Source organism: Gadus chalcogrammus, chromosome 14 (genome assembly GCF_026213295.1).
Source record: "Gadus chalcogrammus isolate NIFS_2021 chromosome 14, NIFS_Gcha_1.0, whole genome shotgun sequence".
Taxonomy (NCBI): domain Eukaryota; kingdom Metazoa; phylum Chordata; class Actinopteri; order Gadiformes; family Gadidae; genus Gadus; species Gadus chalcogrammus.
The window spans coordinates 25,222,436-25,246,881 of record NC_079425.1 but is presented as its reverse complement, the minus strand read 5'-3'; the positions used below and the strand labels follow the sequence as shown (position 1 = coordinate 25,246,881).

Here is a 24,446-nt window from a genome sequence, read left to right as displayed (position 1 = left end):
CAACAAGGACATCATGACGTTACAACGTAAATTATGTTGACCATTCATCTTTAATGATGATAGATGACAAAGTGCAAAAGCAAAACAGAACCAAAACAATGTATACTGGTTAGGTGTTTTCCCAAGATAGGAAATGCATGGAATAAAGATTCCTCCTTAAGTTCTTGTGCTCTGAAGACATTATACAACAAAACATTTGTAATATCCTATACAGTTTAGTAAAAGCAACCTGTGCCTTCTAATCTATGCCTACCGAAATCATAGTCATTTTAATAATTTGGTCTCCATGTTTCAATTTCCTTAAAAGTCCTACACAAATTGCTAACCAAACAAAGTATTGATTATGAATACAACTTTTTTGGCTTTCAGATCAAAAGTAAGTTTTATAAGATACATGGTCTGGAGTATAAACTATATGCAGGACTATGTAAGAAGCAATTTCCCTAAAGCACCATTCTCGGTCAAAACACATTGTGCAAATTCTTTCTTTTTTCAAAAGCATTACACAAACAACGAAACTAACACTTACTGACACGTTCTAAACAAACCAATTCATCTTCATACACGATCAAAAGATTTAGGATCACAAAAACACATGGTTTGGAACATTCTTCAGAAAAACCTAATTTGCAATACAACGGCGAAATGTCACACACAATACGTCACTGCCAGCATCAATGTACCGTAGACATACCTGATGTCTTATCCTCTTAAAAACAAATTTCACAAATTCAAAACAACAACAAACAGGGGTTAAAAATGCACCGGCATAACAAACAAGGAGCCGACATCACACAGTAAAACAACATATCCAGTCGCCTGGAAAGCCAATGAGAGAAGGCGAGAGCTTCGTTCTACTAAGCTAAAGGGCAGGGTTATATGGACGGGACGGTAACATGTCTCTCATGTGGCCTTGCAATTACCAGGCCATATCGTGGCCGTTGTGCGTGTGTGCATGTGTGTGCGTGTGTCGCGCCATTCCGGGGTCACCCTGACAACAAAGTTCATCACAGGCTGGAAGGCGGGAAGGGGCGGTTGTTCGTAATGCGAGTGTTTAGCAGCCGAGCCAGTCCTTCCCGATGTCGCCCAGCTTCACGATCTTCAGGCTACTGTCGTCCAACTTGAAATAGTGGGCGCCCTTGAAGAAGTAACTGTAATCTGGGGAAGACAAAAACGGCAAGAAGACGTGTTACTTACTGGGTTCAATCGTCAATGAAACCCTACCGGCTCCTGAATGTATCTGAATTCAGTATCTGAATTCAGTGTCTGATTCAGTGTCAAACTCAGTATCTGATTTCAGTTTCGGAATTCAGCATAAGTCCCTTTAAAGCTTCTGCTTAATGACGCGTATATATTGATGTTAATAGCAAAGGAGGAACCTTTTCTACTCTTCGACTTCAGCAAGGGCATCACATATGAATTAGACAGATGACAAGGAACGTTCAACCCTATCAAACAACTGCTCGTGCAGGTGTTGTTATGCTGTCTTATGCTGACACAATGTATTGCAGGATAAAAGGGAAGGTAGAAACAATGGATAAATAAATCAATCATGTGGGTTTTTCCGGGACCACAAGTCAGTGTCTCGCTAAAAGTGTCCTGCCAGAGTCCTTACAATTCACGCTGACATGACTTTAAGAAACAAACAAACAAAACGAATGGTCGTGGTGGGTGAATTATGTGCGATGGCGATATCAGCGGGGGCGGCCGCACCCTTTTCCTGTTATTCCTTCTCATCTGATTATGCACACACTTCCTAAGACATGGTTTCTGTGGAGATGGGATCAGCCAGGCTAGCAGGGCTCTGGGCTCAAACAGAGTTTTATTGCTAGTGGCAAGACGCCAGGCCTGATGAAGGGGGGGGGGGGGGATTCTGACTGCAAGGAATGTCTTGTTTGTTGCTGCTGAACTGGCAGAGGCAACATATGCTAATTGAAGCTAGCCCTCACTAGCCTTGCTCTGGTTCTCTATAAGGGCTCTGTTCCTTCCAGACACCATGTTTTGAAAATAGTATTTTCTCCAATGCAGGGTCTGCTACGCGCCAGTCAGATGTAGAAACGTTCTTGACCTTGTTAACTTCCTACAGTACAGTTTTAGTATGTAGGTATATTGTCTTCACTACATTCATATAAGTACTCTGTTTAGAGAAAGCTATGCGTTCTTCATGTACGTGTGTACGTTTCGTGTGTATACACTCACACACTTTGTCACTAGACAAAGCTTTTCATGTTCCCCCACACACTGTTTTCCGTGACTTACCGATGTTGTTGAGACTGAAGGCAGCGTCCATTCCGTCGGGGATGCCGTTCCACGCGTCAGCGATGAGTTTAGGGAAGCCGGCATCCATCTTCTTTTTCTCCTCATTATATCTGAAGACACAAAGACATAACACGATATGGGGTAGGTCCGGCATCCCCCTCTACATACCAGAACCACGCAGTATTATTACAATTGCTCTACAAGTTGGTATTGTACCAAGAGACAACGACTCCAGTGCATTGCATGAGTCGCACGTGTAATGGAAAATTTCCATAAGACATGTTGTTCACGAGAGACTAAGATACCTTGACCCCTTAGTTATCATCTGAAGGAACCATCTCAGTGTTTGTTCCACGCTTATCGCCCTTGAGGGGAACCGAGACGCAGCAAAACCACAAGCTTCCTCCTGGAAGGCCAGAGGAACAGCGGCATCCCTATCTGCAGCTGGGCCCTCAAGGACGTCTTCTGCTCTAACACTGGAGCGTTCCCTCTGTACGGAGCTCACTACAGCGCTCCAACCTTTGCATGCTTGTCGTGTTTTGTGGCCTCTCTGCACAAAGACTTCTTTAATCCTCTCCTTTTCTTACCGTTCTCTTAAAACAAACCCTTTCTATTCTGAGATGTGTTGTCGATACAGTTCGAAGGACTTCCACCACATATGGGTATAAACGCTCCTCAGACTTATCCGACGCAAAGTTGCGGCCTGAACGGCATGTATGTATCTAAGGTACGGTACCTCCAGAACTTGTCTCCGCTGAACAGGTAGGTCTTTTGGTTCTTCCTGAAGCTGAAGGCCGCGTCGATCTGTGCCACATCGGAGGGCAGGTCCAGGCTGGTGATACTCTTGGGGTAGCCGCTCTCCAGCTGCTCCGCCCGGTAGACCCACATCTGGTCTCCTACACACAGGGTCAGACACAGGGAGGCAGTTAGACGCACAACGTCAGACACAGTGAGCTCTTAGACACACAGATCCAGTCATGTTTTTGGCCTCATGTAAAAGTTGTTTTTAAGCTTTATATAATGGATCACATGCTGAGAGATAAAAGTATGATTCAAATATTGAAGTATGTTGTCTAAGAGTAACAAGATGGCGGCTGGAGAGGGAAAACTAAATACAATCAAATACGTGACATTACAGACTAGGGATGAAACTCAGACAAAGAATATCTGAAGGGAGCGGTCTGTTTCCTGCGTGGGCGAGCCAGACAATACGTTTTGTTACTCCTGAGTCAAGATGGTATGAGTGTACAATCCAGAGTATGCATTGCATTATAAACCACGGATGAAGGTCCCGGTCATGCTGACAATGACCGGCACTAAACCCCACATCTGAACTATCACCGGCAAGACAAAAACATTTTTCCAGCGGTACGTTCCTATTAACTAAATCAATCTTTGCAGGAAGACCCTTCCCATTGGTGTGAGTGTGCAGAATAGTCTTCCATGACTTCACTGCAATGGAACAGCATCTGTTTCCCCCATAGCCAGTCAAGGCACTAAAACTAAAGTGATGCGCGTGCAAGAAAAACGAAATCTCACTCTCTGGCAAGGCGCTTTCCAACAAAAGACTCCTCTTCCCCCGACACAGAGGAACCATCTCTACTAACCCCGCCCCTCCTACTCACTTATTGTATGTTTTACGTCCTTGCACTTAAAAACAGTACTTAGTACATCATTTAGCATCTTATCCTAGCTATCTTTGTTTTATACAGGGAATGGGTTAACCTGATAGTGCTTGGCACTTGGTTCGATGAACATCCTTACTGTATCAACAGCGATATATGGTTATTTCTCTTTCTTCTGACAAATTTACTCATTGTTGATTGTAGATACCCTAAATGTCAATGTACATCATCTTAATTTAACGAGTGGATCCCTGCACGTGGTGCTGCCTGTAAAACATACCTGCAAAGAACACAGTCTTCTCCTCCAGAGGGTTTTCGTAGGCCGCGTCGATCTTGCCTGGCAGGTCGGACCAGTAGGTGGCCACCAGCATTGGGCCTGTTGGCTTGCTCCTGAAGTTAACCGACCTGAACAGGAACCTGAGGGGGAGGGAGAGGACAGAGATTAGAGGAGGGGGAACGACAGAGAGCTACACAAGCTCTGTAGGTGTGAGTGTGGGAGGGGGGAGTTAAAGTGGGAGAGTTTGAGTTAAACTAGAGAGAGATGGGGGATGAAAGAGTTAGACAAGAGGTGGGGGATGAGGTATAGAGTTAGAGAGAGAGAGAGAGAGAGAGAGAGAGAGAGAGAGAGAGAGAGTTAGAGAGAGATGGGGGATAAAAGAGTTAGACAAGAGGTGGGGGATGAGGTATAGAGTTAGAGAGAGAGAGGGAGAGAGTTAGAGAGATAGAGAGAGAGAGACAGAGACAGAGAGAGAGAGAGCGAGAGCGAGACAGAGAGAGAGAGAGCGAGAGCGAGAGCGAGAGAGAGAGAGAGAGAGAGAGAGAGAGAGAGAGAGAGAGAGAGAGAGAGAGAGAGAGAGAGAGAGAGAGAGAGAGAGAGGAGTAGCACAGGCCAGCCACAATGCTGTGATTCATGAGCATCTGGTTCTCGTTATGGTTAGGGTTGCTGACGCCAACGGAACAAGAGTCATCTTGCCCGGATTTCCAAATGCACAACACAACGGCTCCCCAAATTCAGTTTGCCTGACCTGCAATTTCTTCATGAGAAAAAGGGATCCTTACGACAGATACTGGGTGGATGGGGACACTAAACAGACATCTCCACTCCCAGTGCCCTGGTGACCGGTGTCAGAGCCGTAAAGACACAGGGCTACAGAGTTAGGCCCTCCATCTCGCAGACAAAACACATTAGCACGTCTTCTTCAGAGAGTTTTATGAGATAGAAAACTGTGTTAAAAAAAGGAGGCAATTTAGAATGACGATAGCTGTTTTAATGACATTATCCAAAACCCACGTTGCTATTATTTAATTGGTGGGTTGGACCGAGTTTGCTTTGAGGCAGACTACTTAAGTGTAAGGTGAAACCTCCAGACGATAAACACTGTTTTTCTGTTTTCTGAGCTCAGCTGGTTCCCAGAGGGTTACTGTACCTCATCATCATGTCTAGATGTGTCGGACATCACCCTTCTTCTGAGCCAGGGGTCGGGGATCGGATAGTCAGAACAAGCACTGTTTTCAACTGAGGAGTAATTAGCAGTAAGGCACGTTTCTATATATCCAGCCAGGCGGGACCATTCGATCATTTTTTAACCAGGGAGGTTGCAGTAATTGTACATTTACATTTAGGGCATTAAGCAGACGCTTTAATCCAAAGCAATTTAGAATCAGTACATTTGTCAGAAGAACGAGGCATAACAATATATCGCTGTTGGTAAAGCAAGGATGTTCATAGAAACAAGTGCCAAGCACTAACAATTGTTAGGTTAACCTATTCCCCATCTACAACGAAGTTAGCTAGCTAGGATAAGATGCTACACAATGCAAAGTACTATTTAAAAATGCAAGGACATACAACATACAATAAGTGAGTACATAAAGTGCCAGGTGTAACATACAATAGGTGCGTAATTATTATCATTGTATTTGAAATGTTCTTCTGGTTGTTTGACCTACTGTTGCAGTTCTAGTTATCATTGTATTTGAAATGTTCTTCTGGTTGTTTGACCTACTGTTTATATTGTATATTTGTAATTGATAAGGCCCATATGTATGTTGTTATTAGGGCATCATTGAAAAAGAGAGCCTGCTCTCAATGGCCGCCCTGAATAAATAAAAGTTAAATAAAAAATAAAGAGGGCAGTGGAGGCGAGAACGCTACACCTCCACGCAGGCCCGCCACTCCCTATATGCAAGTATCTGGGGGGGAGGCACCAAAATTTAAGTTTAACTCAAGTGTGTATTTGCGTCTGGACTTCGGAAATTGAGAGTAACTGAACGAGTTTGCGTCGTATTTATTTTTCGTCCGCTGCTGTACTAATTCGATCAGGACCTGTTGCGTGTGCGTGTTTCGGACAACGTGGCCACCAACGGTGGAGCTTCGACCAGGAACCCCGCAGCGAGTAATTAATCTGGGTTCCTTTACGCGCTGTTGGATGTGGATACTCTATTGGTATCCCGGGTCTTCCTCCAAAACGTTTCTATAGGTTGTTACCGCCGGAAACCGGGCTTGGCTGATTGTAGCATTCGTTTCTGTTGCATTTGCATATGCCGTTTTGACTTCACTGGGGTTAACGAGCTGAATGACCGGCCTCATTGTGTGTGTGTGCGTGTGCGTGTGCGTGTGTGTGTGTAACTGGCGAAAGATTATTGCAAAATTGGTGACAGAACAATGTTGTGTGGCGAACAGGCCATGACGTGAAGACTCTGGCAACTGCGTCTGAAACCTATCAGGGTCGAACATCAACTACTGGTAAATGTATATTGCGGGATTCATCAGGGTCAAGCATGAACTACCACTGGTAAATGTATATTGCAGGTTTCATCAGGGTCAAGCATCAACTACCACTGGTAAATGTATATTGCAGGTTTCATCAGGGTCAAGCATCAACTACCACCAGTAAATGTATATTGCATGTTTCTCAAAATCCCTCAAGGCTTTTTCTTCCATGGCTATGACTCAGATTCAAAGATCAGTTAAGTAGACAATTGGCATCACGAGGTATCATGACTGCCATCGATGGTGTGCTGCTTTGTCACTAGTTTGGTTTGCATCCCCTGGATGGTTTGCATCCCCTGGATTAAAGAGGACCATATGTGCAGTGCCTCATTGGCTTAAGGCCCCTCTCTGGAAAAGTAATTTTCTATGAGCCAATTAAACTTTGATTTGTTTAGGCTGCACAACTTATCAATGGCTTGTTTGGTAGTGCAGCACAAGTGTCGTCTTGCCAATACTCTCTTATGGCACAGTTGAAGGTCTCAACATCAAACCATGAGGAACTGATGACACTCATTCTGGACCGCACACTCTTAAGATGTTGGCGAAACGTCTCTCGGGAATCTTCAAACTTACTCAAACCTCAACAATTGATCTGTTCAATTTGAGCACCAAACTGTACAGACTTACGAACATGCAGACTGTTCTTGATCCATCAGTTTACCACACTGGACCTTAGGGAATCTTTCACTGACTGAAGACTGACGAGGGGGCCTAACTGGACGGGTTAAGGTTTTGTACCATGTTTGCTCGTTCTTTGAACCTTGGTAGAATTTTTGGCATGCTTGAATTTGGAAACTTTGTCATGGATTTGCTGTCGTACTTGCTGCTGTACCCATGCACACACAACTCATTTCTAATTTACTTTTATTTTTCTACGTTCAATACGTGTGTATTGAGGACTGATTCATTGTTTACAGTATTTAATATTGCCCCTGGCAGGATCCTCTAAACATGCAACTGGTTTGTGGTAATGTTGTTGAACCCCAACATCTGAGCTTTTCATTCAGTGTGGTAAATGGTTTGATCGAACGTATTTGTAATGTGAACTTTGCATTTGTAGTCTAATATTGGTACATGCTTTATTTTAAGAACTTGGTTTTGCAACCCTAAAAAAATCTTCACTGGAAAATCAGCGGTTGTTTTTTAATCAAACTCATTTATTCTTTTGGTCATAATTTGACAATATCATAGAAGACCATTTAGAAGATTTGTACACGCATTGACGACAAAGGCAAGTAGTTTACCAATTAATAAAAGTTTAACTAAAACCCTTAAGATGGCCAAACATGTTTTCACCATTTACTGCTTTGGGTTGTGTCAAGTTTCCTGGAGAAGCACCTTCCCAGACTGGCCCTGCACACTGAAGACTTCAAAATGTCCCCAAATGGTAACTATTAGCATGAACGTTATTTTTATGTGACTCGAAGACCCTGCTGGTTTCAGTCTGTTGTAACTAGTGTTTCGCCAGTGATTCCAGAGCATTCTCTGGATCAACTGGTGGTCCTGCCAGAGGATCACTCCATTGAAGTTCTCCACCTCGGAGGTAAGGGCTCCATTGAACTGCGAGGGCAACATCCCAGCAGGGTTGTCTGAGGTCTAGAGTGATATTCAGTTTGTAACTCAAAATTCTATCTTTCAAATCCAGGAAGGTCGGTGGAAGAAGCAGAAATCCCTACGTATGGGGAAGGGGAAGTTACTGAAGAGCATTACTCTTAGGTTTTGCTTGGCTCGCCTTTGCCACAAGCAGCCTCAAGGGTACACATCTTAAAGATCCCATGACATGAAAATCCCTTTCTGAGGTTTTCTAACATTAATATGAGTTTCCCTAGCCTAGCTATGCTCCCCCAGTAGCTAGAAATTCCATTGGGTGTAAAACGAGCACTAGGCATTCTGCTCCGCCTTTGAAAAAACGAAGCTCAGACTTGCCGTTTTGGAATTTTCCCCGTATGAGGTCATAAGGGGAGATGGCCCCCCCATTCTCTGCCTTGCCAGCCCAGAGAATTTGGCCCGCCAACGAGCTACGACCAGCCGCGATTGTCTAGCGCCGGAGCCTCGCTGCCAAGGGATCACCGCCGCCCTCGGCGCTGCCCGCTGCCGAGGCGGTGGTCCCACGGCAGCGAGGCTCCGGCGGGAGACAACCGCGGTCAACCATCGCGGGTAGCAATCCCCTTCTCCTCCATGTCGTGGTTCAGTCTACTTCAGATTGATGTGGACGTGGAAGAACCAGAGACGTCGGAGAACCCAACGAAGTCGTTTGAGATTCATAATATCATCTAGAGGCGCACACAGCTTTCGGCCGTGATAATATTTATTATATGATATAGATATCTATGTATAATAGGGGTGTAACGGTACACAAAAGTCACGGTTCGGTACGTACCTCGGTTTTGAAGTCACGGTACGGTACAGGACGGTACGGTTCATAGTTAAGGGGAAATTTTAAAAAATCGGCTTGTTTGTCAACAACAGAGAATGGCCGTAGATCAGCAGCAATAAAAACACCAATAGACTTGGTTATGGCAGTTGCCCGCTCTGAATTCCCAGACAGGGGTTGTTGAAATAGTGTCGTGAGCTGGGTTTGCACAGCTTGTTTTTTTTTCACAGCAACAGTGATAGTAACACCTGGATGGTGACTTTTCAAATGCGTGTGCATTAGGGATGGGCGTGAGGAATCGATTACTCGAGTACTCCTCGTTACAAATGAACTCGGTTGGTGGACAGGCAAACTCGAGTTTGCACATACACACACAAACAAAGTTTTCTGAAGCAAATGTATACATTTTCTGTCTTTTTTTTTAAGACGCAGCTGTAATCCCGGCCGTGTAGAGAAGATCACAAACGCTGAGTATTTCCATAGTCCATTTGCTGCTGTTTTATTGGCAGCTTTAAAATATTTGCAATGATTAGGCTACCTGTTTCGTTTTTGTTTTTTTTAAACTGTTACAGGCCTTCGTTCGACGTGATTTAAATTGTGAGACGCATATTTATTTTTGTAAGGAAAATGTGTTATGAACGTTTGCAAAAATAAATAATGAATACTCTGATAACTCTGACTGTTTTGATGGAGAATAAGCATTACATGTTTGGTTGGTAATATGGCCGTTCATCATCAGGCCTATTCCTGCTGCAGATGTGTTGCATTCTAAAAATAGATTTGGTTAAACGAGTACTCGATTGATCCTCGAGGAATTCCTTTGATCACTCGAGTTTGGAATTTACTACTCGTGCCCATCCCTAGTGTGCATGTTAAAGTGCTGTACGTAGACACGGAGAGTCCTCTCTGTAGCCGGAGAGCCTGTCAGAGACCCTCACCGTAGCTTACCTGAGCATGCGATAACGGAGACAGCAAGGGCTGTGATTGGTCTGTTATCAAAAAGTTTTAAATTCTGCATCGCAAAACAAGCCTTTGCATTCGCAATATTAACGGTCCACCTCTGTAACCACCCAGAAGTGCCTGTACCGTGACGGTTCGTTACAAATACGTGTATCGTTACACCCCTAATGTATAATATGATATTATGTAGATGTAGAGCTCCAGGACTCCAGCCGGAGCACCCGGAGAGATCTAGAATATTTACAGAGCACGGCCAAAGGCTGTGTGAGCCTCGCCATTGTGATACATCCACTGTTAACAGAGCGCATGGTACCGTGGCCGCAAGCTGCTCAGGGCCACACGCCCACCCTCCTCCTTGACCCGCCTCTCTCCTCCTCATTTGCATTAAAACTACAGACACCGAAACGGCGCGTTTGGGGAATGCTCAATGTGTGACTGGCTCATAGTGGCTGTAATTCTGCACCACGGCTGAATTTCTTTTTTTTTTTAATGGACTTAATTTATTCTTCTGTGACCTGCGGCTCAAATGTTTTTCTTCAGGTAGAGATGGAGGAGCCGCAGACGAGTGGCCCTGGTGCAGATGAGGGCTGTGATTGAATATGTGCTTGAAGGTAGGCTAAATGTATTAAACCACAGTTACATCATCTCTTCTGAGCAACAAACTTCTCCTATGGTCTTTGCTGGGAACACCCCAGGTCTACCTGGTTATAAAAATGTCTTCTAAAACAAATATTTCGTAGTGAAACTGACCTCCTGTTTTGTATCAATCCATCACAGAGCAGAAGTGGATCTACGGCAGTCTACCGGACCAGTGACCTCGCTGGATCTGCCTACTTTTATTCCTGTTTACCATGTCTGAGCCAAGCTATTGTACTGCAAAACCTCTATTTTGGAGCCTTCTTTGAACGGAGAGACTAAAGGGACACGGCGTGTGTTAAAGATCTAAACTAATTCCTAAATGTGGCGATCTCTAGCTGAATGCCTGAATATGGAGATCTCCAACCGAATGCCTTAATATGGAGATCTCTAAACTAATGCCTAAAAGTGACCATCTATAATAATCTCAAACTAGACCAACTAGAACCTAAAAATACTTGACCGTCTCTTTAACCATCTACAATGCTGTGCCTTTTGGTCAAACATCTCTATATTAATACCTAAACCAAAACTAACCTTAAACCTACACACAAGTCCCTCAACCGTATACCCAAACATGCGCAACTATTCAAACTACAAACCAACAATCCATCCGTAATATTGTCACGACAATGTTGTGAGCTTTAGCTAAACGTTAAAACAGACCTGTCCCTTGGTCTCCACCCTGAATCCATTTCAGTTTAAGGCTCATCAGTGTAAAATGTTTACATATTTGACCTCACTTGTTTTACAAATGAACTTTTGTACAAATTGTGTTGGTATCTGTTGGCTTTTTGCTAGAACTCTTGGGAAATTCTAAATTAAGCAATGTGTGATGCTAAAATTTCATTAAAGAGCCCATGCCATTAAAATAACATTTTTCCTATTGTTTGTTAAATAACAAAGGTCTGAATAAGTTTGTGAGCTGTGGTAAGTTTGAAATCTATGCAGTTTGTCTGCTGAATGCAATAGGCAATGAAAGGAAAAAGGCAGAAGAAATGAGCCGATCTGGATAAGGTGACACTGTGACGTAGCGTTGTCAAATTATTATTCATGGCCCTGCCCACTTGGTTGGTTCGTAAGTCGTGATTGAGCTAGTTGGTTCATAAGTCGTGATTGAGCTAGTGCTAAATGCTAATACGTGTACGGTAGTTGCTTAGTTCGTAGTAACAGGCTAGTTACAGAATTTTGAATGCAATGGCAGAACGACATCGAACTACATGAACTGCGACATGCTGCCTGCCGCCGGTTGCCGCGAGGCACCACCGCCGCGGTGGTGCCTCGCGCCGGCAGCAGGCAGCGCACGGTTCTGTCTACTACAGATTGATGTGGAAGTGGAAGAACCAGAGACGTCGGAGAACCCAACCAAGTCCTTTGTGATTCATTATATCGTCTGGACGTGCACACAGCTTTTGGCCGTGATAATATGTATTATTTGATATAGATATCTATGTATTATATGATATTATTTAAATATAGAGTTCCAGGACTGTAACGCAAGTGTTGTACACTTCCTTGTTATTTGGATAACCGTTCTGCTGTTGGTGTGATGGCGCATAACACGTCGGACTCTCGTCTATGGTATTTCTACAACTAGACCCGTAGTGGGGGTTATCTCAGCCATGGTTGAGAATTAATTGGGGGAAAGGAACTTTGGCTTTGACTCCCTGAAGTCATGAACCACGACATGGAGGAGAAAGGGATTGTTGACCGCGGTCGTCTCCCGCCGGAGCCTCGCTGCCGATGGACCACCGCCTCGGCTTCAGGATGCGGTGATTAGCGCTGACCGCTGCCGAGGCGGCGGGAAGCAGGGCTCAAGCGGGATACATTCGCGGCCAACAATCCCTTTCTCCTCCATGTCGTGGTTCATGACTTCAGGGAGTCAAAGCCAAAGTTCCTTTCCCCAAATTCATCTAAATAATATCATATAATACACAGATATCTATATCAAATAATACATCACGGCCAAAAGCTGTGTGCGCGTCCAGACGATATAATGAATCACAAAGGACTTCGTCGGGTTCTCCGACGTCTCTGGTTCTTCCACTTCCACATCAATCTGAAGTAGACGCGGTCGTTTGAGATTCATAATAACCTATCGTCTGGAGGCTCACACAGCTTTTGGCCGTGATAATATATATTATATATTATATGATATAGATATCTATGTATAATATGGGTTTCTAAGAGCCATTGCGATACATCCACCGTAAACAGAGCGCATGGTACCGTGGCTACAAGCTGCTCAGGGCCAGGTGATAATATTATATATTATATGATATAGATATCTATGTATAATATGGGTTTCTACGAGCCATTGCGATACATCCACCGTAAACAGAGCGCATGGTACTGTCAGTGGCTACAAGCTGCTCAGGGCCACACCCCCACCCCCCTCCTTGACCTGCCTTGACACGCCCACCGTATACAGAGCGCATGGTAGTGGCTACAAGCTGCTCAGGGCCACACCCCCACCCCCCTCCTTGACCTGCCTTGACACGCCCACCGAAACAGCGCGTTTGGGGGAAGCTCAATGTGCGACTGTTTCGGAGTGACTGTAACTCTGCACCATGGCTGAATTTCGGGGACGTCTTTGAATACTGTGTTTGTGGCCCACTAATACCTATATTAAAGCATCATAAAATAGAATGGCATGGGATCTTTAAATCTTCATTGGTATTTTCAGTATCTTGGTATGATTTCTTGTAGCTATTTGGCAAAGGTATTTGTTGTGGCACTTGGCCTCTACTCGACTCTGACTAACGGAAAAATACTGTCTTAAAATCCCTTTTCAAATGGCTTCAAAGGACTCAGTATCAGGACTTAATGTGACTGACGCAGATTGGACTAAGCTTTCTGCTTTCTAATCGTTAGGATATTGTGAGTGACACCCTTTAGGCATCAATAGTTTCCGCGGGTATATTTGACATTGTCTGTTTTTGATATTATTTTAGTATTGAATATGAACGGATGTAGGGGTATCTGCTTCAGGAAACAGAAATTCGGGGAAAGTTCCAGAAGCGGCCCCAGACTGATGCGTTACCCTGCCAGAGACTCTTCCTCCAACCCCTCACGTTGCCTACCATCTTTACTTCAAAGAGGACCGCCCCCCCCCCCCACCCCCGTCAGCACAAGTGAACTATAATATGGAAGTACAACACAGACTTGCAAAGACTAAAGTACTGGTTCATAACATTAAATCTGTCTTATTTGTAGCCAAGCAAAACCTTCATCTCCCTATTTTACCCTAGTTGATAACACTGTCTTGCCAAACGAGCAGAGAAAAGCATGTGATGTGTTTTTATAGCCTGAATATCAGTTTGTTGAGATCCAGCAGTGAATAACTAGACTGGAGCAATCCCATCACGATGTCGGTAAGAAAACTGAAGCATTCAGGGGAGGGACATTGAGTTCAAACATACTACCAACATCTTCAACACTAAGATCCATTTTTTTATCCATGTCATGTTAGCAATATTGGTAGTTACTAGGTCGTCTGCCTTAAGCCTTGGTGTAAAAGTTGTGCATGTGCGATTGAAAATCAAACACAAGGATGAGTTATTCCCTATGTTAGAATCACTGCGTATTAACTAGCATTTGTCTTCTACCTCTCACTGACATTTTTAATTGCATCTGTAGCCTTAACCTCTTTAAACACATCAGTGTAATACATTAATAGTTAATTTTATCCAAGCCTGCTCATGGCTTACTTGAAGTAGAGCAGTTGTGCATCTGCAGGATTTTAAACTGTTGAAATCCACATGAGACAACCTTTTGGTCTTTGGGGGGTGTGTGTAGGTGATCTTAAAGGGGACATATTATACCACCAGGTGTGAGTGTGATTAACCTTACAAGCCGTTTCGAAAATCTGCCCCATATGACATCACTAGCGGGCGTGACTACCTAGATCTGTGCTGGATAGATCAGTCTACCAGCCTACCCAGTGGACTGAAGTAAACGTTGCTCATCTATCCAGCACAGATCTAGGTGGACACGCCCACTAGTGATGTCATATGGGGCAGATTTTCGAAACGGCTTCTAAGGCTAATCACACTCACACCTGGTGGTATAATATGTCCCCTTTAAGAGCTTTATACTTCAGCTTTACTTTAAGACACATACCAATCTGGTTTAATATCCGTATCCAGTTCCATGTCCACGGAAAGCTCTTTAACTCAGGCAGTTGGAGCGCAACTTTGGCAGGGAGAGGCAATCCGATCTTTAAGGGGTATTTGTGCTCAAGCTGTGTGGGTGGCTTCAGGTCCTCATAAACACTCTTTGGGGAGCAACGCCAGGAGCTAACTGGTAGGGATGGGAATCGAGAACCGGTTCTTGTTCAGAACCGGTTCCGAGTCAACCGATTCCTTGGAATCGTTAGCAAGCCTGCTTAACGATTCCGCTTATCGGTTCCGGTCGCGGCAAATGCGTCGTGACGTCACACACACGCTGCTTTGATTTGGTTCAGAACGCAGCAAACATGTCGCCGCCGAGGAAGAATCGCATTGTGCGTTCACACCAAACGCGACGGGGCGACAAGATCCCATACAAAGTGAACGTAGAGACGCGTATAAGGGCGAGTTTTTCGCGGGAGAAACCGGCGACAAGTTTTTGTCGTGATGACAGCCAATCAGCGTTCAACAGCGTGATAACTGAGTGACATGTGAAACGTAACAGCCAATCAGCGTTCAGCCGTCAAACTCAGTGCAGTGCAGTCCGGGTGAACCGCGGAATGGAGGAGAAAGTGATTGTTGCAGTTTGCGACTCCCGGAGCTCTATATATAATAGTATATAATATATTATATACTATATTATAATTGTATATATAATATCACGGCCAACAGCTCTGTCGCCTCCGGATGGCCGTAGCGTGGGGAGCTCTCATAGGGATTGGGCTTCTCGGGGTTTGTTTACCGGCATTGCTATGGTTTCCGGTCTTGTGTGTTCCAACGGTTTATTAGGTAGGCCCATGTAATAAATCTCTGCCTAATCAATGCTTCATTTTGTTTATGTCAGTTTAATTTTGTTACAAGTTGAATGCAAATGAGCACTGTTAGAATTCCAAAAGGCACAAGCTCTTACTTGGCTGTTTTCAGTCTGTGTTTTTAGTTGTATGGCACATAATGATGGCATTTGGGCTTAAAAAGCGAAACATATATTTTTTCGTCTAGACCAATTGATTTGAAAATGTACAATTTCCCAATACTAGAAGCACTTCTGATCAGATATTAAAGAGATGTAATGCAAACAAACACATTTATACTTATTTTCTCACCCAATGAGAATTGATAAGAGAATCGATAAGGAATCGGATCGATAAGCAGAATCGGAATCGGAATCGTGAAATTCTTATCAATTCCCATCCCTACTAACTGGGTACATTCACTCTTTTGGGAAAGGATTGTGCTCGCCTGTTTATTTTGGATGGCTCCTTTATGAATAATAATGACAGATCGAGAGGTCTGTGAGAGGCTGCAATGTGATGAAAAGGAGAATGTATTCACATGACAGCACTGTGCAAAGTCCCAGGAAAATAAAGAACACCCATTTGATTTTCAGTTAGAAGGATATGGAAGTATAATTAAACTGTCAGACAGAAAGTACACAAATATCTTAAAGGGGACATATTATATCACCAGGTGTGAGTGTGATTAGCCTTACAAGCCGTTTCGAAAAAAATCTGCCCCATATGACATCACTAGTGGGCGTGTCCACCTAGATCTGTGCTGGATAGATCAGTCTACCAGCCTACCCAGTGGACTGAAGTATACCTTGCTCATCTATGCAGCACATTTCTAGGTGGACATGCCCCCCTAGTGATGTCATATAGGGCAGATTTTAGCCTTACAAGCTAACGGCTTGTAAGGCTACTCACACTCACACCTGGTGGTATAATATGTCCCCTTTAAAGCACTGGCGTTCGCACTAAATTGCTCATGAGGAATTATTATTGATGGTAAGGAAATGAAAAGCCATGAGAAGAGTATTCCTCAATTCATTAAACTTAACAGTAAACTTTGAGACTACTGAATATTGATTAAGTCCCAGTCGACTGACCATTTATACCATCTGGACATGAATTCTGCACGACTTCTGTTCAGATGCATGTTGAACGTCAAGGCCTGTCGGGCTGCCTTACCTGTCCTTGAAGAAGAAGGTCTCTCCTCTGATCTGGGCCACGGCGTCGAACACCACAGGCTCAGAGCAGATGTCCATGGGGGTCACAGGACCCTGGGTGGGGGGCAGGGGCTTGCCCCCAGTCCTGATTCCTGGGGTGGGGAGAGATACGCTGCTGATGTATAGCACAAGACGCGGAGAGGTCACCGCGACACAAGCATTTAGCCGCAAAGCACTCAGGGGCCTGTTGTCTACCAACCTGTACTCAAATGCAGGCGGATTAGAACAGGTATACCAGCCATACAACAGTTTAGTTGCAGCCTGGTCTAAAAGGCTGCATTCCTGACTAGGCTGTGATTTAGGTTGGGTTTCGAGAGAAGGTGAACCTTGCCGAAAAAAGTAATTAAAAACATTTCCAAAAAGTAATAAAAAAGTAAAGCACTTAAACCAGTATCCACTTTGACTCCTCAAATGAGCGTTTCAGTGAAAACGGTTGCACTATTGCTTGCTATATACATATAAATACACACACGACTAAATATAAATCAATCTAACAATCTATGCAAGTGGTCCTTATCTCTTCTGCTGTCAACAGAGACGTACTCAATCAGATGAAGTTCCTCACAGTCCGAGCTGCTTGAAGGCTTTCTTACCGTAGAGGTCCTGGATGCCTTTGACGTCGTCGTTGGGCAGTTTGAAGTTCTTGGTGTAGGTGTAGACGGGGGCCATCAGCGCCCCGGGGTCCTGGGAGTGCTCCAAGCCTAGGGCGTGACCAAACTCATGAGCTGCCACCAGGAACAGACTGTAGCCTGGGAGAGGGGAGGAGTCACAAGTTAGAATGCAAAACGAATCCTTTCTGGAATCGCAATATGACGTAAAGGGCATATTTCCGTCGATATTCCCAAATAATGTGAAGATTTAAAATAACATGTGCATTGCATAACAGTGCTGCTGCTGATTAAAAATAATTATGTTAACACAATGTGCATTCACTGTCTGGCCTCTGAGTTTCCACATGCAGCAACATTCTCAGTGTTCTCTTTGATCACAGCTAAAAGTGCTCCTATTGGTGGATAGAGTCCACCATCTTCAAACGTATAATAATAAGTTGAATTATCCAAAATGTTTGAGCAGAAGCAGAAGTGCACGGCAGACTGCTGTGATTTGAATCAGTCCACCGTTGCTCTACTCATCATTGTAGCTTCGACCGTAACTCAGCGACGCATCGCTAATCCTCCGTCTTTGTTTCTACACGCCTGTCTCCCCCCACCTTGGTCGGGACAGAAGCCCCACTTGCGGTCGTCGTCGTAGCTCTTGGTGGAGGCGCACCACATCTTGCCGTCGCTGCGGCCGGCGGCGGTGCAGGCATCGTAGGTGTCCCCCAGGAAGGTGAAAGGGAACACGCACGGACTCCCCTCAGAGTTCCCCCCGACCGTTGACATTGCTGAAACACAGAGGGTAGATCGCGTCAATGTCACCTGATAGGGGTTGTTCAGTGATTCAGTCCTGTGTGGGTGTGTGTGGGTATGTTATTATTCTAAAATATTACTGTTGCCTTCTTGCCAACCTTGAGACTTAAAAATAAAATATGCTACATAGATGCGGCACACTGACAGACACAAGAAATGGGGGTACTTTATTTTACGATTGGGCGGGTTCAGCGATCTGATTATTGGTGCTCACTCAGTGAAATCTGACAACACTGGTCAGACGTCTTTGCGTAAGTCTCCAGCTTTCTCCATCTTTGTTTGTTTATTGTGTGGTACCCAAAACAAATAGTTTGTCTTGTGTCTTGGTTGGTTTGGTCAGTCTTTGTGGTCTCTTTCCCAGCATTATCAAGCCCTTTCCATTGCAGTTGAACTACAAACTGAGAAACATGAGAGCCATAATGGAATTACTTATTTTCTCCTAGCTCTCCTTTTATCTGCCTCTCTACCTCAGAATATTACACTCCAAAAAGCAAATGTAGCAGACCAGATGGAAAATATTTAAAGTCATTCCATGCAGTAGACCACAAGTGAATATGAAACCAGAACTCAGTTGATTCATCCAGAAACGATGATGAAAAATACAAGTTAACATTCAAACACACTTCTTGACCAACAATGTACACACATCCATGACAAAAACAAAAACCTTAACACAACGCAGAAATGTTTTCACGTTCTAAATATTTCCTATCAGGAACGGTAAGATGAGGTCAAGCAAAGGGTAGTGTAACGTACTATACAGGTCACTTCAGTAACATGTGTACATCATGGTGGATCTATCACTCACCGGTCTCTGGGCAGAACCCGTACTTGGTGTCGCGGTCGTAGTCCTCCGTGGTTCCACACCAGCGGTAGCCATCGTCGCGGCCCTCGGTGGTGCAGCCGTCATAAACGGTCCCCTGGAAGGTGAAGGGGAACTTGCAGGGCGCGCCGTCGGCATTGCCCCCCAGGGTGAACAACACTGCAGGAACAAGTCCAGAAGGCTGCTGGGTCTCGGAGGAGGGCATGGTATTCTTCATATATATACTTTCTATAATGTATTTCTTCTAGGGTTGCATCGGTTATACTGTTTACATGCCTAGTGTTCTAGTTAAAACAAAAACATTGTTCCTGCCAGAGTATAGTGAAGCCTCATGTCTCCAACTTGAATTACTTTACAATCCAATAAGTCAGGATAGCTCCCCAATTATGGGGTTATAAATTGTGGCTTGGCTTCATGAAATAATTAATATCCCCCAGGTTAGTATTCCCCAGAACAGTTGTTATACTATTCATGGTCAACAATAAACAAGTGATACAACATGCACCAAACTCGCTGGTTCTTTCCAAAAGGAACAGGACAAAAGGTCCGAAACTCACGCTCATGGGGACAGAAGCCATATTTGGCGTCGTTGTCGAAGTCGTAGGTGGTGGAGCACCACAGGAAGCCATCGTCCCGGCCCTGTGGCGTGCAGGAGTTGTACTCTTTACCCTGGAACAGGAACGGGAACTTGCAGAACTCCCCGTCTGCGTTGCCGAACTTGACCTTCACCACTGCCAGGAAATCAGAATTACGTGGAAGGGAGGGAGGGGTGGAACGTCAGGTCGGATTAGGGAGGGGTGGAACGTCAGGTCGGATTAGGGAGGGGTGGAACGTCAGGTCGGATTAGGGAGGGGTGGAACGTCAGGTCGGATTAGGGAGGGGTGGAACGTCAGGTCGGATTAGGGAGGGGTGGAACGTCAGGTCGGAGTAGGGAGGGGTGGAACGTCAGGTCGGAGTAGGGAGGGGTGGAACGTCAGGTCGGAGTAGGGAGGGGTGGAACGTCAGGTCGGAGTAGGGAGGGGCGGAACGTCAGGTCGGAGTAGGGAGGGGTGGAGCACCAGATCGTGGTAGGGAGGAGTGGAACGTCAGGTCGGTGTAGGGAGGGGTGGAACGTCAACTCGGATTAGGGAGGGGTGGAGCACCAGGTCATGGTAGGGAGGGGTGGAACGTCAGGTCGTGGTAGGGAGGGGTGGAACGTCAAGTCGGAGTAGGGAGGGGTGGAACGTCAGGTCAGAGTAGGGAGGGTTGGAGCACCAGGTCGTGGTAGGGAGGGGTTGAACCTCAGGTCATGGTAGGGATGGGTGGAACGTCGGGTCAGTTCGGCGTCAGTTTCTCCAGAGGGGTGTGATTTGAACCACAAATAGTAAAATCACTAACACTCATTCAAACAACAACAAACACCACTCATTCAGGCAGTACCTTGGCCATCCCCTAGGGTCCATTGCTCGTCATCATCAAAGTGGGAGTCCCCGCCGATCCCCGGCCCTGGGGCGAAGGCGTGAGCTAGGAGGCCGTCTTTACCGTCAAAGGGATAGCCGTCTCCGTGCTCTGCTCGCCACACAGTCAGGAAAAACGTTGTGGATTCACAAAATAAGCATACAGTACAAAGCTTTCAAAAGGCAAAGGCTGCAACAAACACACATATATTTACAGTTTGTTTGTATGTTATTGCTAGGACTTTGACTTCAATGTAGATTGCTTCCTTTAGTTTGAATGGGGCACTACTACAGGGCTCTACAGATGTAATGCAGGAAGACACCAAATGCCGAAACAGCACGTTACTATGCATACCTGCATATGCATAGTCATCTCTAGGTCATCTGTCTTTTTTTCAGTTACCTCATTGAAGTAAGTCTAGAATGCGCTGTTCTCAGTTATGGTACAGCAAGGAATTTTCAAGACATGGGGGGTGATCTTCTAAAAACCGCCTGCCCTTAGATCAACATCGATGACCACATGTCCCTGGAGTTTGAGGTTAGGAGGTCTAAAGAAATCCCATAAGCTTCCCTATAATAACAACCATCTTTCATTTCAACAACTATGTTTACGCATGGTCAATAAAGGCTACAGGCTAATTGATGCGTCAAAACCGCTGAGGCATAGTTTGTTTATGTATCGGATTATTTTCTGCCCGTTATAGCCTTACGTTCTGAAGGCAGACCAGCTGAAATCTGGACGCTTCGCTTTCTTTCTCTTTAACTTTCAATCATGTTGCTGGAGGCCAATAAACACGTAAATGCCAAACAAAAACTCTGCCAGTAGACTAGCTACTATAGAAATACCCGTATTCAATAAATACACTTGTGAAACTAGTTTAGGACAGGGCATGCCTTTTTTGGCTTCCAACCCAGGCTCTGAGACATCTCCTGTTGGATCCCAGACAAACCCTACTGGACAATAAGACTCGTTAGCTAATCTGTAGTGTGTGTTACGAATGAGCCTCAGCTCCGCAGAGCAGCAGGCGGTGCGTACCGTTGCGGCCGAAGTTGATCATGATGTCTGCCTCTCCGTCCATTAGGCGTGTGAAAGTCAGCGGGGTCACGTCGCTCCACACCTTGAAGGCCCTGTAGAAGGCGTCGTTGATGGTCTCCTCGTCCAGGTCGGGGCTGTGGCCTAGGATCCTGAGGGAGCAGGGAGAAAGACCTGGTGAAGGGCTTAACCACACAGGCTGACATGCACCGTCACCAGGGGAAACAGACTTTAGCAGATTCATTACAGAACCATAAGGTTGGTTTAGTGCTAAACGTGATCTAATAATAACATTATTGAATACTCAAATAATTTGATCATAGCTTGTATATCAACTGTTATAGTCTCAAAGTCTCGAAATGTTTCCTTCTAATAAAATTCTAAAACGAGGGACTTTATGAAGTCATCTATGCATGTTCTTTATATATATTGGATGCAGTTGCAAACCTTATGAATTTACGTACATGTTTAAGAAGATTTTAGATGGTTTACAGGAGGTCTGACTATGGGATCGTGTCATGAAGAACACTAAACAAACCCAGACATTAATACGCCTCTGGTCATGTCATGTGTTTATGCAGACAGACCCAGCCAGCACGGTCTAATAACAGGCTTCCAGACTCGGGGGAGAGCAGCCTGTGGAAGCCGCGGTCGGCCATCAGACCCTTTCGTACGCCTGTCTGCTCTGTACATTCCTGAACATACTCCCTGAATTCCTGAGTCGTTATCGTTCTAGAATCACAGAGGCATGGCCAAAACACACCTCGCACCGCACCCTTGTGTAAGCAAGAACCACGATGCAATGGCTTTAGAAAGCAAGAGGAGGAGATGTTGCGCCCATCTCACAAGGCAAGCAGCAGACTGGGAAGGCTTTGGGAAAGTGGGAGGAGTTTGTTATGCAGGACGAGTCAACTACAATAACGTAAGAAGTTATAGATAAAAGAATATATAGAAGTTGGGTTAAAAAAAAAAGGTATATATTGGCAAACGAATATGCCATAAAATGGTCAACACCATTAATCTCCCCTCATCAGCAATTACATGCGAAATCTTCAAGTTAAAAATAATTATTTGATTAAAATTATTTTCTGAACTCAAGCATATCAACGAATCCTATCCCAGGATTGTGTGAAAAGTGTGAGTAAAGTGCTGACCTGTACGTGATGGCGTTCTTCTGCCACTGGGGCTTCCTGTGGAAGAAGTTATAATTGGCCACATCTGGAACACCGCAGCGGGGCTTCTTCATGATCTCCACCGTGTTGGAGTCGATCTCTCCTGTTTCGGGCAGTTTGTAGAACTTCTGCATCTCCTTCAGTTTGTCTTTCAGCACCATCAGGTTGCATCTGTCTTTAGGGCATCCGTAATACTTGTTCAAGTATTTCTGGAGAAAATATGTGCATGTAAAAATATATTTCTTTGCACAAAAAACAAAACAAAATGGAAATCCCCACCAAGTGCAACTCTTTAGCATTATGTTGTGCACGCGTCGCTTCAAAGTATTCAATATATTAAAAATGTATTAGGCCTACTTACCAGAGCAACTTCTTTGTCTGTTACGGGGGTGCTGTCGTCTCCTGGAAACCTGATAATGGGCGACGGGGCAGCATAAACGTTGTAAAGGGCAATGCATTGAAACAATAACACTAAGTGCGTAGGCCTACTAAATACCGACGGGATAGCCATGACTGCAGACTAAGGAGAACTTCTGTAGATAAACAAACTAAATAACGATGCGCACTGCGGTTTCTGCCTCCGGCTCCTTGTGTAGATATATTTTTCTTCCAGTCTATCGGGACATCCTTCACCTCAGATCCATGCACTTTTCTAGTTCTGCTTGCACATGCACTTCCTCGGAGTATTTCGCAATCGGGATCCTGCGCAGACTCCAGGTCAGGGAGTAGGAGTCGTGCAGCCGTCAGTGTCTTGTGGCAGGTCTTCCCCTCCGCCCCGTTTTTAGGTCAAGCATCACGATGCAAACATTAGCTTCACTCAAGCGATGCAGATGCTCCGAGGCACAAGAAAGTTGGTTTGCTATTAGGATTTATTGAAGCAAAGCCCATTTTGGCTGCACAAATACAACGGGTTTACGATTCACGCAGAAGACATTGCTGGCGTATTACGCTGAAAGATTACAGACATTGATGTCTCATTCCTGCTGTAGTTGAATGATTAAGTTGAAGCATTACATTACAAGTTTAGCCTACATCGTCAACTGCTTTAGCACCCACCACTAAGTTCCTGATAACGTACGGGCGGGGACCTTTCATCTGCAAAAAGGGCAAGATCTCAATTTTATCAAAAACACTTAATCTTGATTGAAGCATTTCAGTTAATATATAAGCTCAATGTATTTAAATGTCACATATATAGAAGCTGGTGTCTAGTATTCATTGAAATATACATTTGACTTGTGCGTATTTACGTGCGTGTTTATGTTATTCCCCTGAACAGCTGCTGTCAGTAGTGCAACCAAGCCCCCAGGAACAGTGCAACAGCGCAATCCACCAGTGCTCAGCGGCCAAGACTGGTATTGCAGCTGTTTAAGCGGGCTGTGGACTTTCTTTCGTCCATGAGTGCAACTCTTTGTATAGCAATATTAAGGTGAATGCTGCCATCTTGCGGTAAACAGGTGTTACTACTCGTCTTCATCGCGCCTGCCAGCATTGTCCCACTGAAGAGAACCAAATGATTATAACCCTTTATTGTATGATTTACTATCCAAATAATAATAATTAACTAACTTGCACAAAGCATACAAATTTAACTACAATTCTAAAATATTTATCCGTAACTTTGAAAATGATGGATTATGGATAATAGCCTATTAAGTATTATTTCTTAACAAATTCAAAGATTTATTAAGAAACCATGAAGGCTAGAGCTACACGCAAGGAATGTCAATGTTTTCTTGGGGAATTAATTTGCATGGATGCATATTTTATAT

The 24,446-nt window shown here is 44.6% G+C and overlaps 1 protein-coding gene across 1 annotated transcript; it reads right to left on the bottom strand.

The window, feature by feature from the left end:
* Positions 1–14: 14 nt before the first annotated feature.
* Positions 15–23,430, bottom strand: mmp2 (matrix metallopeptidase 2). The gene is made up of 13 exons (XM_056607576.1): positions 23,036–23,430; positions 22,657–22,883; positions 21,506–21,654; positions 20,453–20,581; positions 19,591–19,764; positions 19,019–19,192; positions 18,012–18,185; positions 17,395–17,550; positions 16,764–16,893; positions 4,165–4,301; positions 2,996–3,155; positions 2,260–2,369; positions 15–1,158 (listed from the first exon to the last, which is right to left on the bottom strand). Exons 1-13 carry the CDS (start codon positions 23,183–23,185, stop codon positions 1,055–1,057), a joined length of 1,974 nt encoding a protein of 657 aa, XP_056463551.1. The 5' UTR covers positions 23,186–23,430; the 3' UTR covers positions 15–1,054.
* Between the last annotated feature and the right edge of the window lie 1,016 nt (positions 23,431–24,446).

What these genes read in the sequence shown, in the direction of transcription:
- mmp2 (XM_056607576.1), bottom strand. Translation starts at nt 23,185, where the DNA reads ATGGCTATCCCGTCGGTATTTAGTAGGCCTACGCACTTAGTGTTATTG. An exon ending in GACCCTAGGGGATGGCCAAG is followed by an intron (nt 19,765 to 20,452) that starts GTACTGCCTGAA and finishes ATTTCCTGGCAG; the next exon opens with TGGTGAAGGTCAAGTTCGGC. An exon ending in GAAGACTGTGTTCTTTGCAG is followed by an intron (nt 3,156 to 4,164) that starts GTATGTTTTACA and finishes CCCTGTGTGTAG; the next exon opens with GAGACCAGATGTGGGTCTAC.